This window comes from Lactuca serriola, chromosome 8, assembly GCF_051521515.1.
Source record: "Lactuca serriola cultivar US96UC23 chromosome 8, Lser_US96UC23_V15, whole genome shotgun sequence".
Classification (NCBI taxonomy): domain Eukaryota; kingdom Viridiplantae; phylum Streptophyta; class Magnoliopsida; order Asterales; family Asteraceae; genus Lactuca; species Lactuca serriola.
In genome coordinates, this window is record NC_136415.1 from 58,876,408 (window position 1) to 58,892,316 (window position 15,909).

General features: G+C 34.8%; 1 protein-coding gene and 2 non-coding genes across 3 annotated transcripts; all 3 read left to right on the forward strand.

Moving 5' to 3' along the window:
• The first annotated feature begins 371 nt into the window (after window positions 1-371).
• On the forward strand, window positions 372-13,900 carry LOC145066929 (uncharacterized). Its single transcript, XM_079014166.1, has 4 exons — window positions 372-1,193; window positions 1,280-1,399; window positions 1,505-2,281; window positions 13,655-13,900. Exons 1-4 carry the CDS (start codon window positions 372-374, stop codon window positions 13,898-13,900), a joined length of 1,965 nt encoding a protein of 654 aa, XP_078870292.1.
• TRNAG-GCC (transfer RNA glycine (anticodon GCC)) lies at window positions 11,256-11,326 on the forward strand. Its single transcript has one exon. It is a non-coding gene; the product is annotated as a tRNA-Gly (tRNA).
• On the forward strand, window positions 11,332-11,417 carry LOC145071777 (small nucleolar RNA snoR114). Its single transcript, XR_013690783.1, has one exon. It is a non-coding gene; the product is annotated as a small nucleolar RNA snoR114 (small nucleolar RNA).
• Window positions 13,901-15,909: the final 2,009 nt, after the last annotated feature.

Here is a 15,909-nt window from a genome sequence, read left to right on the forward strand (position 1 = left end):
TTGCGTTCATTTTCATACAAGTTAACATGGTATCAGATTGAATTGATCCTCACCTTCCGCAATTTCACATTCAATTTCACTTTCAATCTTCTTCTTCATCTTCAATTTTTCAATTCGTCATGTCTGATTCAGAAATAAATTTTAACAATTCAACTCTTAATTCTCCATCGAATCCCTATTATCTTGGATCGTCTGATAATCCAAGCTTTGTTCTTGTTACCAATGTCTTCAATGGTGTTGGATTCAATGCCTGGAAACGTGCAATGATCATTGCACTGTCTGCCAAAAATAAATTGGGTTTTGTAGATGGTTCGATCACTTAACCTGCTCTTAATTCCTCTGAATATCCTGGATGGTATCGAGTTAATTCCATGGTGATAAGCTGGTTATTGAATTCTCTCCATAAAAATATTGCCGATAGTGTGCTTTTTCTTCAATCTGCATCACAAATCTGGACTGAATTGAATCAACGCTATGAACAATCAAGTGGTGCATTGATTTACCAGATTCAGCAGAAACTTTACTCTATTTCACAAGGTTCAGATGATTTTTCTACTTATTACACTAAACTCATGAAGATCTGGGATGAGTTACGAGTTGTTCAGGATTTACCTGCTTGTTCTTGTACTGTTGCAACTGCTATCAACAAGTTTCTTGATGATCAGAAACTAATTCAACTTCTCATGGGCCTCAATGATTCTTATAAAATCATTCGAGGTCAGATTCTCATGATGAAACCCTTACCTTCTCTCTCCACTGCTTATGCTCTTATTATTCAAGAAGAACAACAGAGAGAAGTTAATTCTGTCCCAGTTTTCAACAATGATGCTATTGCCATGAATGTTTCTCATAATCAGTCTTTTTCTTCATCAAAGAAATCTCTTACATGCACACATTGCAAGAAATCAGGTCACACGAAGTCTCAATGTTACAGGCTTGTTGGTTTTCCTTCTACTTTCAAGTTCACTAAAGGAAAAAAAGATGAGTCACAATCTGTTGTGCAGAACGTTCAAAGTGTTTCTACACCACCTACTATGAATTTTTCACCTGAACAATATCAACAACTTCTTCAACTCTTGAATAATAGCAACATCAACAATACTTCTTCTTCTCCTAAAGTGAACTCTGCTATTTCAGAAGGAGCATTGCATCCTGATGGTACAATTTTTTCTTTTAAACATTTTTATGCAAATGTTTACAAATCTTCTCATCTTCTTCATAAACATAATTCTTGGATCATAGATTCAGGTGCTACTGATCACATTTGTTCTAATCAAAGTTTTTTGTTTCTCTTTCTAAACTCATTCTGCCTCATTCTCTTGGTCTTCCTAATGGAATTGACACATTTGTCAATTATATTGGCGATGTTCAGATTCATGATTCAATTGTTCTTCGTGGGGTACTTTATGTCCCTGAATTCAAATACAACCTTCTTTATATTCCCAAGCTCACTTCTCAACTTCATACTTTTGCAATTTTCACTGATAAAAATTGTTTTCTGCAGGACCCTTCCATGAAGAATAAAATTGCTTTTGGACTTCTTGGTCAAAGAATCAATGATTTGTATGTATTTGATCATCATCAAATCAAGACCACATTAGCATATGATTACTTCGTTTTTCCTTCTTCATTGTCTTGTCAAACTTCTGTATTCAGTTTTACTTTTAATAATCAAACAATGTTATGGCATAATAGACTTGGTCATATTTCTATTGCAAAACTTAGAGATTTATCTCTTGTTTCCTCTAAATGTACTGATTTGAATCTTGAATCTTGTGTTGTTTGTTCCAAAGCTAAACAACGAAAATTTCCATTTCCTGTTAGTGAGTCCATGTCTAAGGCATCTTTTGATTTGATTCATGTGGATGTTTGGGGTCCATATAAACACATGACTCATGATGGTTTTAAATATTTCATAACCATTGTTGATGATCATAGTCGACATACTTGGATTCATTTACTCTCTCATAAGCATTATGCTTTCACTCTTCTTAAAGCTTTTGTTAAAATGGTTAAAACTCAGTTTAACACTATGGTCAAAGTTATAAGAACTGATAATGCTTTGGAGTTAGGGTCAAGTACAGAAGGTGTTAATTTTTTCCAAGACAATGGTATTTTGCATCAAAAGTCCACTCCTTATAATCCTCAACAAAATGGGATTGTTGAAAGGAAACATCAACATATTTTGGGTACTGCAAGGGCTCTTTATTTTCAATCAGGGGTTGGCATTGCTTATTGGGGAGAGTGTGTTAAAACAACTAAAATCCATGAAGTGATTCAAGTGAGCGTGGGTTTAATCCAATACTATAATCTTATTAAAGCACTCATGAACTCTGCAATAAACTTTTTCTATGTCTAAACACTTTAGACAATCTACAGACGGACTCATGACAGTCTTGCTTCATACCTACTCCCAATGTATGAGCGACTGTGGATGTTTGAATAACCTAGTTATTTTGGAAGTCAAAACATGCAAAGTGAAACGCAATAATAATATTAATCCTAGATGGCCCCAAAACTTTTGAGCATAAATAAAAACACTTTTATTTAAACACCATATTGATTAGTCATTATTCATTGCTTACTGTTTCAGAAAATCAACTTATTACTCGAATTATAACCACAATTGTCCCATGTTCCAATATAGTCCATCCAATACTATACTTCCAACTACTCACAAGCGACAAATCCTCAGTGAACCTCAGATCGTCCTTTGATAGTTGTTTAATTATTTTAGTCAAAACCGATTTTAGTCATTTTTCCCTCTTAATGCCCTAGTCATTTGGAAAATTTTAGAATGGTCAAATATTACAGCATATGCAATCGATCCTATACCCGAAGCGTATTGGACACGATGCATAATGTCTCATATAAAGACATGATACTTTATCAGCCTTTTGCCATAATATTTTGTTAGCCATGTTCTCACAATTCGAACTATGAAGACGGATGCCGTAATCATAATCGAATTTTGAGAACGTGCTATGTATCCTTGACTAAGCTTTTAGATTTTGAAACGAAGTATAAGATTCTCTCCCTTGATTATAGAAAAACAACTTTTCAACCCCTATAACTTTGCAAAGTTAATCTTTGTTTTCTATAATTAATATTGCTAACTCGCAATACTTGAAATAATAATCATGCTCCCACTAACACAATGATTATTTCTATACAAGCATAACACTTATGCTCCCACTATCTTTGACATGTATTCAGAAAACACTTGAACTTCTAGAAAACAATGCTTATTGAATTCCTTAAGTTCATATTTCTAATACCTGATGCTTCGATAAGCCTTTATCTAAGCTTCTCAAAATCGCACACCTTTCCTTAGACAACTCATATGTGTGTCTAAACTAATTCAGAACTTATTTTACTAAGTCCCAAATGTTCAGACTAATTGCCAAATCTCACAATTCGAACTATGAAGAGGGATGCCGTAATCATAATCAAATTTGAGAATGCAATTTACATAATCGCTATCTTCTTAAAATCTCTCTTAGTGAAAGCGTTTCCTCACAATCATTTTCATGAAGGAGAGAAACCTTATGACACTTAGATTTTATGGTGTATGTGTTCCTATCCATGTGAATTTGTCATAACCATAATCGAAAGATAATGTTTGTGACAAATTCAAACTCTTATGGATAGAACTTGTTCATTCGAAATTTCTTGCCATCAAGGGTCCCACCATTGCTTCCCAGTTATTTGGCAGCTCACCTATGCCAGTCAATGTACTTTCATTGATCAAGGTGTTTGCCCTTATGCATTCAATTGAGAATTCGTAGAACTCATATGCATAATCACTCAACTGGATTGGCACAGAAATATAATTTTGTCAACACGATAGGTTATAATCCTTAAGTCGTGTGCTAGTGTTTAATAGGTTTACTTCTTGATTTGTTCTTGAATTTTTTTCAAGACAATTTAGACTCCCATTGACCTCTTGACATATATGATTCTCTTGTCAGGAACCTTTCCTAGACAAAAAAATATTCAAGAGTTAGTGTAGTTCTTATCAAGACAACACACTTCACATAATTGCTCCTAGTTGGTCTTTGTCTTATCCAAGACAGCACAACTTACCAATTTTCAAATGTGCAAGAATAAGAAAGCCTTTTCCAAACCCCACATTTGATGAGTGTTATAAACCTACTTAAGACTTGTCACTCAATTCACAATCTTGGAATATAACTCTAAGACTTGATATTGGAACAAAGTATGATTGACTTCTTGATTTGAACCATTTCTACAATTCTCGGTTCCTCTTCTTAGACATACAAATGCACTAAGACTCACTTGGAGGATCAATTGAGATATGGTTCTTAATCATTAAGACTTATCATAAAACACAATAAAAGGTACTCTCCCTTCTTCTTAGAATAGAGAAACTTTTATCTTTCTGCCTACTTGATTCTTCTTATTTGTTTTGCTATTGATTAAAACTCTTTCAATCAACTCAGAATTATACTTAATCTTATAAGTATAACCATATTTACTAAACTTTAGTAAATCATGACGAATATCTTTATCACTCTTGTGGTGGACTTGATCAATGCACAACCTAGTGTACTCGATCTCCTAGCCCTTCTCTTGACACTTTGTCAAAGAATTAGTCTAATTTCCAAATATGAAGTTTCTCATTCATCACACAACCAAGTTGCATGACTCCAAGTTTCTGTCCAACTGAAACTTGGGCGATGAGAATCTTCTCTTATTTGGCAAATTCTCGACATTTCCACAAATAACATAATTAAGAATCAAATCCATTATAGCTAACAATAGAAACAATCAAACATCAATTTTTCATACACACCATTGCAAAGACAAAATCAAAATTTATTTTATTGCGGAAAAATATTGTCCTTACAATGCGATTACTAATGAGAACTATGTAAATATTGCTTAGCAATCTATCCTAACTCTAAAGTAGTAGCTTAAATATATGATCCTTGAATCATGCGATAGAAATCCATTTCATCGCGATCAGACTCAGCTTGCTCCTTCCTTTAAGCTTCCTTTCCTTTTTTCGATCCTTCAAAACATCGAAATGTAATCTTATCACATCATGTATTAAGAATCTCCAAATAGGAACTTAATAGAGTTAGATAGTGGATTTTTACCTGAAGCAGAGTCATACATCTTGACTCTCCCATCTCTTAGATCTCTCAGGTAGTCAGGGCAGCTTCGTAACCAATGACCATTCTTTTTGGCAGTAGAAACTTATGGACTCTCTGGAATGGCACACAGGACTATCTCAGACTCAGCCTTTCTCTTGCGTAGAGAAAACTTTCTGGACTTCCAATGTTACCATTGCCCATAGAGGGTTGGGATATTGATTTACCACACAAATATGTTGACTAGTGCGCCAAATCATTTCTGATTCAGCAGCAATAAGCAAATAAGTCAAATCAATAAGGGACATGTTGTGGTCCATCACATAGTACTCTCTAACGAACTTATCATATGATTTGGGAAGTAACTGAAGAACCAAGTCAATAACCAACTTTCTTTAAACATCGACACCCAACAATCCCAATTTATCAACCTTTTATCCAAGATATGAGCATATATAGACTTTCCATTTTCGTGTCTTTTGCCAATAGGGCTTGAGTGACCTTGAACTGTTCAAGTCTTCGAACATGTGGGTCATGGAGAATTATTGGAGGAGGCGGAGGAAATGAAGCATGATTTCTATTTCCACAATACAGTCATGGAAGATCATCTCCACGTGGAAAACTTTTTCCAACGGATTTAGGAAGACCATAGTTGTTAGACTTTGACATCTATAAAACGGGAGAAAATTCAAGTTAGTTGATTGAGTCCTTAATAAAACACCCAAATGAGATATTAAGGCTAGGATCCAACACAATATTCTACAATTTGGAAGAGGGATGTCGTAATCCAACTTGCAGAACATTTAAAGGTAAGTGAATGACGATTCACTAATTTTCCACCATGAAAAACGAAAAAGGAGATTAAGTTTTAAATGTATTGAAAACTCCTAGATCTTTTGAGATTCATTGAACTTTTCAATGGCATGTTTAAATCTCGATATGCCCCTCGATTTGTGACTATGATGCCGAGGATCACAAAACAGGGTGTGAATAACCATGCAAACTTACATGGTGCCCCAAATATTATAGTCACCTATTCGATGTTCCGGTTAACCACACACGCTCCACCGAACTATGACAAACATTGAGTCACCTTTTTCTACCTTTGCTTAGAACCATTTAGTGTGCCGGTTAACCACACACGCTCCACTAACGTCTTTGCAAGGGTACAAAGTGCAATTTCATGGAATTGCATCAAATTCACTTTTTCCTAAAGTAACTAAGATTGGGAATTTTGTATAAAACATTTAGTTACTTTATACTTCATTATACTTTTAATGGAAAGGGTTTGCCATATCCTACCCGTTCGGCTAACGACCCTCCACCAATCAAGGAAGCGGTGGGTGAGAGTGGACACCCATTAAACAACCATTTTATAGGCCATAACCTTATACCCCCCCTTATAGATCGGCTTCGTGAATGATGCATACTAACGGTAAGACTAGCAATTTAAGTTATACATATATAATATTAGACTTTTAATGTTATATATAGTATAAGGGTGTATTTTACACTTTTAAAATACTAGGTGCTCTAATTTAATAAATTAGACTTTTAATTTAATTAAATGTAAACCATATCACTATGGATTTATTAACTCTCTTTTAATTATACACTTAATTAATTTAATAAAACCATAAGGGTGCAATTTGAACTATTTTGATTTAATAATTATTCAAAAATTAAACAATTAATTAAATTATTAAATCAAATAAGGATTTCCAATTTAAATTAAATATATTAAATTAATTTAATCATATATCCATGGATTTCGAAATTTAGGCAGGGATATCTTTAATTATCCAATTAAACAATTAACAAGATAATTACCAAAAATAACAACCTACTAACAGATTCCTTAGATTTCAAAATCTTCTGCTTGGAGTGGAAGGCAAGGCTTTCAAACTTGCCTAAAAATCAAAAACCCTAGGGTTAGGAAACCCTAGATTTCGACTCCAAGGTGGCCAAAGGAAAGGGTTTTAAAACCCTTAGGGATTTTCGAAAAATAGGGTTCTTAAACCCTAATTTGCGAAAATTTAAAGGCCTTAGGGTTTAATAGCCATAAACCCTAATTTTGTCTAGTTCAATCAATTGTACCAAATCTAATTGAAAACAAAAACCATATGCTCTGATACCACTGATGGGTTTTATACAAACAAACAATCTTATGTGTGCATGCAACCCTAGATTTGAGGATATATGTTTTCAATATTAGACATACAAGCATTGAACACAAAAACTAGAAACCATAGGAGGCACATGTAATTTTCGAAATTAACATATAATTAGGGTTAGGATACATACCTTGATTGTTATATTGTAATAACAATCAAATCCTTGAAGATCTTGAACTTTGGTAGCAAGCGCCACAAGTGTCGCGCCTCTAATGGCTCACAAACAAACCTAGCAACCAAGGATTACTATGGAGAGAGAGAAGTAGAGTAAAATTTAGGCCCTTAGCCTTTCTTGGAGTGCCATCCACGAAATCCAACCCTATAGGGGTTTATATAGGTGATAAGGAAGGTTTAGGATAAGGCAGGTGTATCTTAGATAACCCTAATCCCTTAACTTCCTCCATAAGGCTTCCAAGGCACCCTTAGAGCCCAAGGAAACCCTAGGACACTCTAGATTTCGTTCCCCACCTCTAAGGGATGTTCTAGAATGCTCAATGCACAACTTTTGAACATTGTCACCTTTAGTCCCTATAGTTTCAATTAATTCCTTTAATCCCAAAATTAATTCCAAATTAATTTCTGATTAAATATTAATTAAACAATATGATTTCTAATTAATATATTATATCCATAATACATTAATAAATCATTTATCTTGATTATTAATTTATTAACCAAACAATAAATTAATAGATCATTCTTCTCCCTCTAACAATTATCCTATTCAATTGCCAGGTTTGAAGACAACCCAAAAGGACATTGCTACTATCAGTTCAAGTACATAACAATTATAGTTATGGGCTTAGACACCTAATCCAACAGAGTTCCCCCCCCATCATACCACATACCATACAATAAACATACCGTCAGACATATATGGGTGCCCGACCTATCTTGCTGAGCATACCTGGGTGCTCAACCTACCCATTTCAGACATACCAGGGCGCCCGACCTACCCCTGTCATGCATATCTAAGTGCCCAACCTACCCTGCCAGGCATATCTGGGTACCCAACCTACCCTGCAGTTTATCTCAACCGGTTACGGGGTCTATTTCACCCCTAACACTACCACATAATAACATATTGCCAGACATATCTGGGTGCCCGACCTACCCTCCAACTTATCTCAACCGGTTACGGGGTCTAATCCACCCCTCCTACCATTGTCACATATTATCATAACATATTAAGACATAAAGCATAACATATAATGGCATACCAGACAATTATCACAAAGACAATCAGCTACCAATAAAAAAGTACTAGTGGGCCGGCATCGGTGCCTTAGACCCACTTATACCAAAAGGTAACTTACCTCGAATACCGGAAAGTAGCTGAAATCATCGGCTTCGAAAATCAACCCAACTCAAGCTCCTATACATAAAGATTTCCTTAATTACCCTTTCATACTCATAACCCCTTAAGGATCAACTTGGTCCAAGTCAAAGTCGAAGTCAATGCTCCGAGTTGACTCAACTGGTCGAGTTCACTCCTCAACTCGCCGAGTTCCCATAAATCACAAAATCGTGAAATCGTGATCCAACGCGTCGAGTTTTCCTTCAACTCGTCGAGTTCCTCCTTCTCAACAGAATCATGACTTTTACAACTCGTCGAGTCCCCTTATGGACTCGTTGAGTTCCTTTTGTCTTCAGAAAACCGAGATAACCCTAGCCAACTCGCCGAGTTTGCTCAGTAATCAAAAACGTCTGGGGACCACGATCCAACTCGCCGAGTTGGGTAAACAACTCGTCAAGTTTCCTTAGTCTTAACGCATTCAATCACTTCCAAGCGAGTATAATGCCTCCAAACCATAGATCTGGTCCCCTTGAGCTGAAATACCACGTAAAGTTGCTAACTTTACGTCCATGCATGGTATCAAGAGGCTAAAAACACTAAAAATAAGCTTTATAAGGGACCTAGGGCATGGAGGAGGGCCAAGACTTGATAAAGCTGGAAACTTTAAGTCTCAATAGGCCATGAAATGTCTAGATCTGAAGTCATAACTTCATAACATGTTCAAATCCGATGAATAACACCAAAATAAGCTACTAAAGGCCATAAACTTCTCAAAGGAGATATCTAGCAAATAAATAGTCAAGGTATCGACTTTATACCTCCAAATGGTTGCAACAACACTGAAAATCCCGGATCTAAAGCTTCTCCCTTCAACTTTGCACCACCAACTTCACACTTCTTCAAGAAAGGCACCAAAGAACACTCTTTAGGCTCACATACACTCAAAATTGTGAAAGAGGCACGATTAGGGTTTTCTCTGGACCGAGGGGACGATGAGGGAGGCCACAATTCAACATTAAGGCCTTTAAATAGGGTACAAAACCCTGAAAATTTGGGTTTCATTTCTACCAGCCTATTCGTCGAGTTGAGGCCTACCACTCGTCGAGTAGGTTTCTTAACCCGTGACCCAAACCATTCTACTTGACGAGTTTGGGGTTTCCAACTCGTCGAGTTGCTCTGTAAACAAGAAGAAATTATAAATTTAAATGCTTACCAGGAAACAGACGTTACATCAAAGGCTATAACCCAAATGATAATCATGCTAATAATACTAACCAAGCAGTCTCATGTTATCTTACTTAGACCACTTGCACCCCTCACGACCATAATCGAGGCACTACCACAATGTACACCCCCAAGGGATAGACACCTAACCAACCCTGGATCTACTGCACTCTTTCATCCTTACAACCTTACCTAAAGGGTGAAGTACCAACAGATTTAACGAAATGACGAACCTCAACCGTTAACAATAACATCCTTATGAACGACCGATACAAGATCCCCCACCTTGATTTAATATGAATAGATCCCACCTATATGCAATAGCTCGAGAAAACTTCCAAGGTGATCTAGAAATGCTGCCAAAACTTTAGTCGGATCAATAACACTACAAATCCTACCGACACAACATGCCAAAATTAGATTCTACGTAGATCAAAGTCCCACCTAGAAAACTGAACAACGCTGTCCCAATATCCGAACTTCCAATAACCAAGGACAACTATCAAACTTGAGTCTGCTATGAACCAAAATTCCACACCACAGTTGAGGGTAAACATACACAGAAACCAAAGAAAATATAAAACATACGGAATTTGACGATAGGTTGACGCATCCATTGATCTACCGAATTGATCCCAAATAGAAGACACCTAAAGATAATGTATAAATAAGTGAACATTCTTTCCCAAAAAAATAATAATAATAAGTGAACATATGAAAATAAAAAATCAGGCACAATAAATAGTCAACGTCCACACATCTCTTATCTAAAGTGAATCTAGTAGGTAATCGATTTAAATGAAGTCTATGCAAAAAAAAATATCAACTTTAATTGGAAACAGTTTGTTCAATCTAGTAGCCTCTTCTCCCACAGCTAAATTTACAACCTCATGATGTGTGAGACCTACCCCTAAAACATTACTTTTTTATGGATTAAATTTGCAGATTAGACACAAGATTAAAAGAATATCTAAAGTCTAAACGATACTTCTTATGTTTTCTTGAAACCACCCTCAAAAAAAAAAAAAAAAAAAAAAACATTTCCCATTTTTGCTCTTCTAAAATCATAGTTATGTATATCAAATGATAATAAAATTTTCAAAGCTTATCTCAAATAGCAATACCTTATAAAAGTCCTCATTGTGGATGTTCATATAGAGCTGCACGTTTCGATCAATTGATAATCAAATGATTTAATTGTCGATCGGTTGCATAATTTTAGAATTAACTAAAAAAATAAAATTGATCAAATGGATGGTCTAAGTTGTCTAAAGTTTATTCAAATACTTATACTTATAAACCACTCAAATCATTTTATTAAGATTTTTTCTTTCATATATGTAACACTTTTTGGAGGATAGACTTGACCCGATCCGTTTTAATGGTTTCGTTTTTTTTCTATCTACACTACATTTAAAACAGCAATCCACTTCAAAGCAAAAGGCACCAGTGGTCTAGTGGTAGAATAGTACCCTGCCACGGTACAGACCCGGGTTCGATTCCCGGCTGGTGCATTTTAAAGCCATGTCGATAAACGCGCTGATTGTGAGGCTTGGTCCCTCACACTCCTCTGATAATGACGAGTTGTATAGCGCTTCTGAGCTTTAATCTATTATTGTGGCTCAAGAACAGAAAAAGTTTGTTTATTTCTTTTTTGTCTACAATAAAAATTTTGCTTGCTAAATTATAAGTCGATGCAATTATAATAATATCCATTTTTCTGAATGATTAAAAAAAACAAAATTTTCAACAATAAGTAAAACTATTGTTATATCCATTTGAGGCTCAAGAACAGAAACAGTTATTGTCATACCCATTTGTGGCTCAAGAACAGAAAAAGTTCGTGTATTTTTTTTTGTCTACAATAAAAATTTTGCTTGCAAAATTGTAAATCGATTCAAACAAAGAATTATAATAATATCCATTTTTGTGAATGATTGAAAAAACAAAATTTTCAACAATAAGTAAAACTATTGTTATACCCATCCGGTAGACAGGTTAACAAATATATAAACAATATATTGGATTTTATTTTGTTCTATAACATATTTCTTTCATTTGTTCCCTTATTAGAAATATACAATAAATATCAAGTTTACGCACACAAGCCACTCTCCATTTTTGTGAAATGAGTTAAAAAGAACAGATCGATTTTACTTTCTTGTATAACTTCATACTTTTATTTGTTTCAATTTTACCATTGTACTATGAAATTCATTATTTTTTGTATTTATATCGTTCATTTGTTCTAATTATAAAAACACATAAAACTTTTTTTTTTGTTTAGTATATCAACATACATTCGTTACATTTATTTTTGACAGTTAACCTAACTGTAAATTCAAGTACAATCGCATTAGAGGGTTAACTACAATAAATAACAATGCACTTTCATTGCTAATTCTTGTAATTGGTCCAAATATGGCCTAAATGCGTTAAAAAGCAATGTACTTTCATTTTTTGTAAATAATATATTTCTCACATTAGTATTATAAAAAGATTACTTATATTTTAAAAATATTTCAAACTAAACCATTGTACTATAAAAATACATTGTTACAGTTCATTGACAGTAAATAGCAATGTACTTTAGCATAGACACAATCGTATATAGCCCACATTACTACGAGCTTAAAAACGGTTAGAATGTTATTCAAACACATGAAATGAATGACGAGTTAACCCTTAAAACAGACTGCATGTTATATTTTTAAACTAATTCTCTTTAATTTTAGTTAACACTCACCTACTTTATTCTTTTATTTTTACATTTTAGATAGGTTATAAAATCAGGTAACATGTATTTCTTTTACTTTTACATTTTAGATTGGTTATAAACTAATTTTTTTTAATTGTAATCAAGACTCGCCTACTTTATTATTTCACTTTTACATTTTAAATTTAAGTGGTTAGATTGGTTTGATTGTTGTATATCTCCATTTATCACTTGTACTATACAACTTCCCCTTCTTTACATCTTTCTTTTTCTCTTTCTCTTTTAATTTTATAAAAAAATTCATACTTTCTTCTCAATCAAAAAAATGGAGCAAAACCCAAACACCCTCTCCATCATCAAACCTAAACACTTAACCAAACACAACCTCACCTCTTGGATTTGCGGGTTACGAAAATTATTTCAACCATTTATCGTCTCAAGGATCACCACAAATCTCATACCAATGCGTCAGTTTCAATCCCACTTCACCACCACTTCAATTTCCTAACTCACCTTACCATCAATAAAATCTATTTGGTCAAAACCCAAATTTACAACAAAATCTTTTCCCTACTTTTGTTTCGATGCAACAAACAACCACCTAACCACCACCTCAAACACAACCATTGATTGAAGTGGAAGCGGGAGGTAGTAGGAGAGGGAAAGGGAAAGGAAAAATGAAAGGGAAATTGATAACGGTTGAAACAGAAAATGAAGATGTTCCACAATGGTGGACACCAGAGGAGGAATATGCTTTGACGGCGACATGGTGTACTACTTCAAAAGACGAACTCTGCGGAAATAGAATGAAGAAAGATGCTTATCGGGGGACGGTGCGCGAAACATTTCACGCTATGTTGAAGAAAAAACTGTAATGCAATAATGACATGTTAAACAGCAAATGGAGTCAAATAACTAAGCGGTGCAACAAATTCAACGATATTTACAATCGGCTTGAGGCTCAACAACAAAGCGGAACCAATGACTTTGATTTGTTCAAATCTGTAAAAGAACAATATCGGGTCGAAATGGGACATGTTTTCGACTTTGAGAAATCATGGGAGTTGTTGAGAGCAGATCCAAAGTGGAATAAAACTCCTACATTGTTGGAGGTTCAATCCAAAAGGTTTCGCAATTCGAGCTCGACCGACGTGTCGAACACGCACAGACTCACATCGACCTAAACGCCGACACCGATGACATCTCGTATGATATCGAGGAGATATCCCCACTACGACGACCACCCGGACGCGACAAAGCGATGCACGCTGCAAGACATGCAGAGGAGGTTGAGGCGAAAGCAAAAGATGCGGCGAAAATGAGAGCGAAATTCGATGAGCACAATTTATTAATAAAAGAAAAAATGACTTGAAACATTGTCACTTGGAGTTCCTATAAAGGCAAGCACGGGAGAAGTAGGAGCAAAAAGAGAGAAAGAACTAATGACACATCAGTTGTCAATTCTTCGTACTAGTGAGGAAGGTTTGGCGCCTGATGATCTAGCGGTGCTACAAACAATGAAGGATCAATTTGGAAGAAGTATTTGGGTTAATTAGTATTAGTAGTAAAATGTTATGGTTTTAGGTTTAATTTAAATGTTATTTGGGTTAATTAGGACTTGGAAAAAAATGTTATCTTTTGAAATTATGTCTTTTTTTTATTGTAATAATAATTTTAGTTTTTAAATATTATGTCTTTTTTTGTTTTTTTAAATATTATATTTTATAAAAATGTATTTCTTTTATTAATTTAAAAAAAGACAAACAAAAAAAAAAACTTGACAAAGAAAAATACAGAAAAAAGACATGAAAAAAAGTTGGTGTTACATCTTGTTATAACATAAAAACAATTTCTCCACTTGGTCTTATAACACCATTGGTGATGTGACATGTGAGGTGACACCAATTTGGTGTTACATCTAATTGTCCACACCCAATGCTCTTAGACGAAGACGATTTAAGAGCGGTGGTTTTCTTCTCCTCAAGACCTCAACCATCGCTTCCATCCTCACACCCTGAGAACGACGTAACTTCCCAATATGTCGATTCAATCCTTCTTAAGGGGTCATTTGATTTTCTTTCTAACTGGGTCCGAAGTTAGGACCCGATCTTCAATCCAAAGTCAGCTTGTTTGTGTTCCTTTCTAGACCTTTGGACTCGGTCCAAATCAAGGATCTAGTCCCCATTTTTGTGTTGATTCGGTCCAAGTAAAATACCCGTTGACTGAGTTGTTGTGTGTCGTTCTCATATATACCCTCTTCCCCGCTTCCTTTTTTGTAGTTCGTATGCCGAATCTTGGTTCTCCTTCAAACCCACACACAACTTCTCCTTCCACCACCACCGGTTCTCATGCAATTAATCACCAGACTTCACTCCAGCGCCTCCCAAGGATGACGACTTTATTCCAGCACTAACTTCAGCCTCGCCGACCACATGATCCTCTACCACTGTCCTCTCTATCGCCGTCCACCTCCTCTATTGCGATCAAGCTTATTATCCTCTTGATCTCTCGTCTCTACACCTCTCCCTTCTGGATGCAGGTAAATAGTTTGTTTTTCCTTTTTGGAAAAAAGGGTTTTTGAGAAAAAAATAGACGTTTTTCAGAAGTACTTAAGCATATGTACTAAATGTTTCATCTTTGTGATTACAATTATGTGAAACCGTCTAAAATCTTGTAAATTCACATTGTTATGAGTTTAATTAATATGATTCTTGCTTTTAAGTTTTTTTACCCCTCAATTTTAGGATCATGTAGTTGAATTGACGGTGCGTGGACTATTATGATGTGTATGTTCTTCACGAGACAAGAATGTGATTTTCTAATTTATTATATAGTTTTGTTATATGTTTAGAATCTAGATTGCAAGAGATAACATAAAAACCTTAAGCATTTATATTTTAGGATCATCTGTTACCTTCTTGTGTGATTTAATAGCTATGAATATTTCAATTTGTTGATGCTTTAAATTATACTTTAGGATCACATATAATCTTGAGGAAAGGATTGAGTGTTATATGCTTTGAATTTGCAAGACAACGTGTTTGTAGCTGTGAAATCATAAGGATAATTGCAAGACTCAAAGACTTGGATCATTAGATCATCTTGCTTCCTTTAAGATCTCTTTTTCTCTAATATATGTATGTGTAATTGTGTATTACACATGTCTTTATATCTAATACTAGGCAAATGTCTGCGCGTTGCACAGAAACATCTATATAGCTGAAATCTTTACAGATATATGTTTTTTTAAATATAACAATAACGTCGTTAAATTTGATATAATAATTCGTATACTAAGTTGATATAGTATATTGATTATTTTGAATTATATGATAATATATATATCTATTAAAACTGCATAATCTTAATCTTTTGAATGAC

Excerpts from the sequence above, each read along its gene's own strand:
- LOC145066929 (XM_079014166.1), top strand. The coding sequence starts at position 372 with ATGGTGATAAGCTGGTTATTGAATTCTCTCCATAAAAATATTGCCGAT. Across the intron at positions 1,194-1,279 it reads TTAAACATTTTTATGCAAAT|TTTTTTGTTTCTCTTTCTAA; the intron begins GTTTACAAATCT and ends TTCTAATCAAAG. Across the intron at positions 1,400-1,504 it reads ATTCAATTGTTCTTCGTGGG|GACCCTTCCATGAAGAATAA; the intron begins GTACTTTATGTC and ends TGTTTTCTGCAG.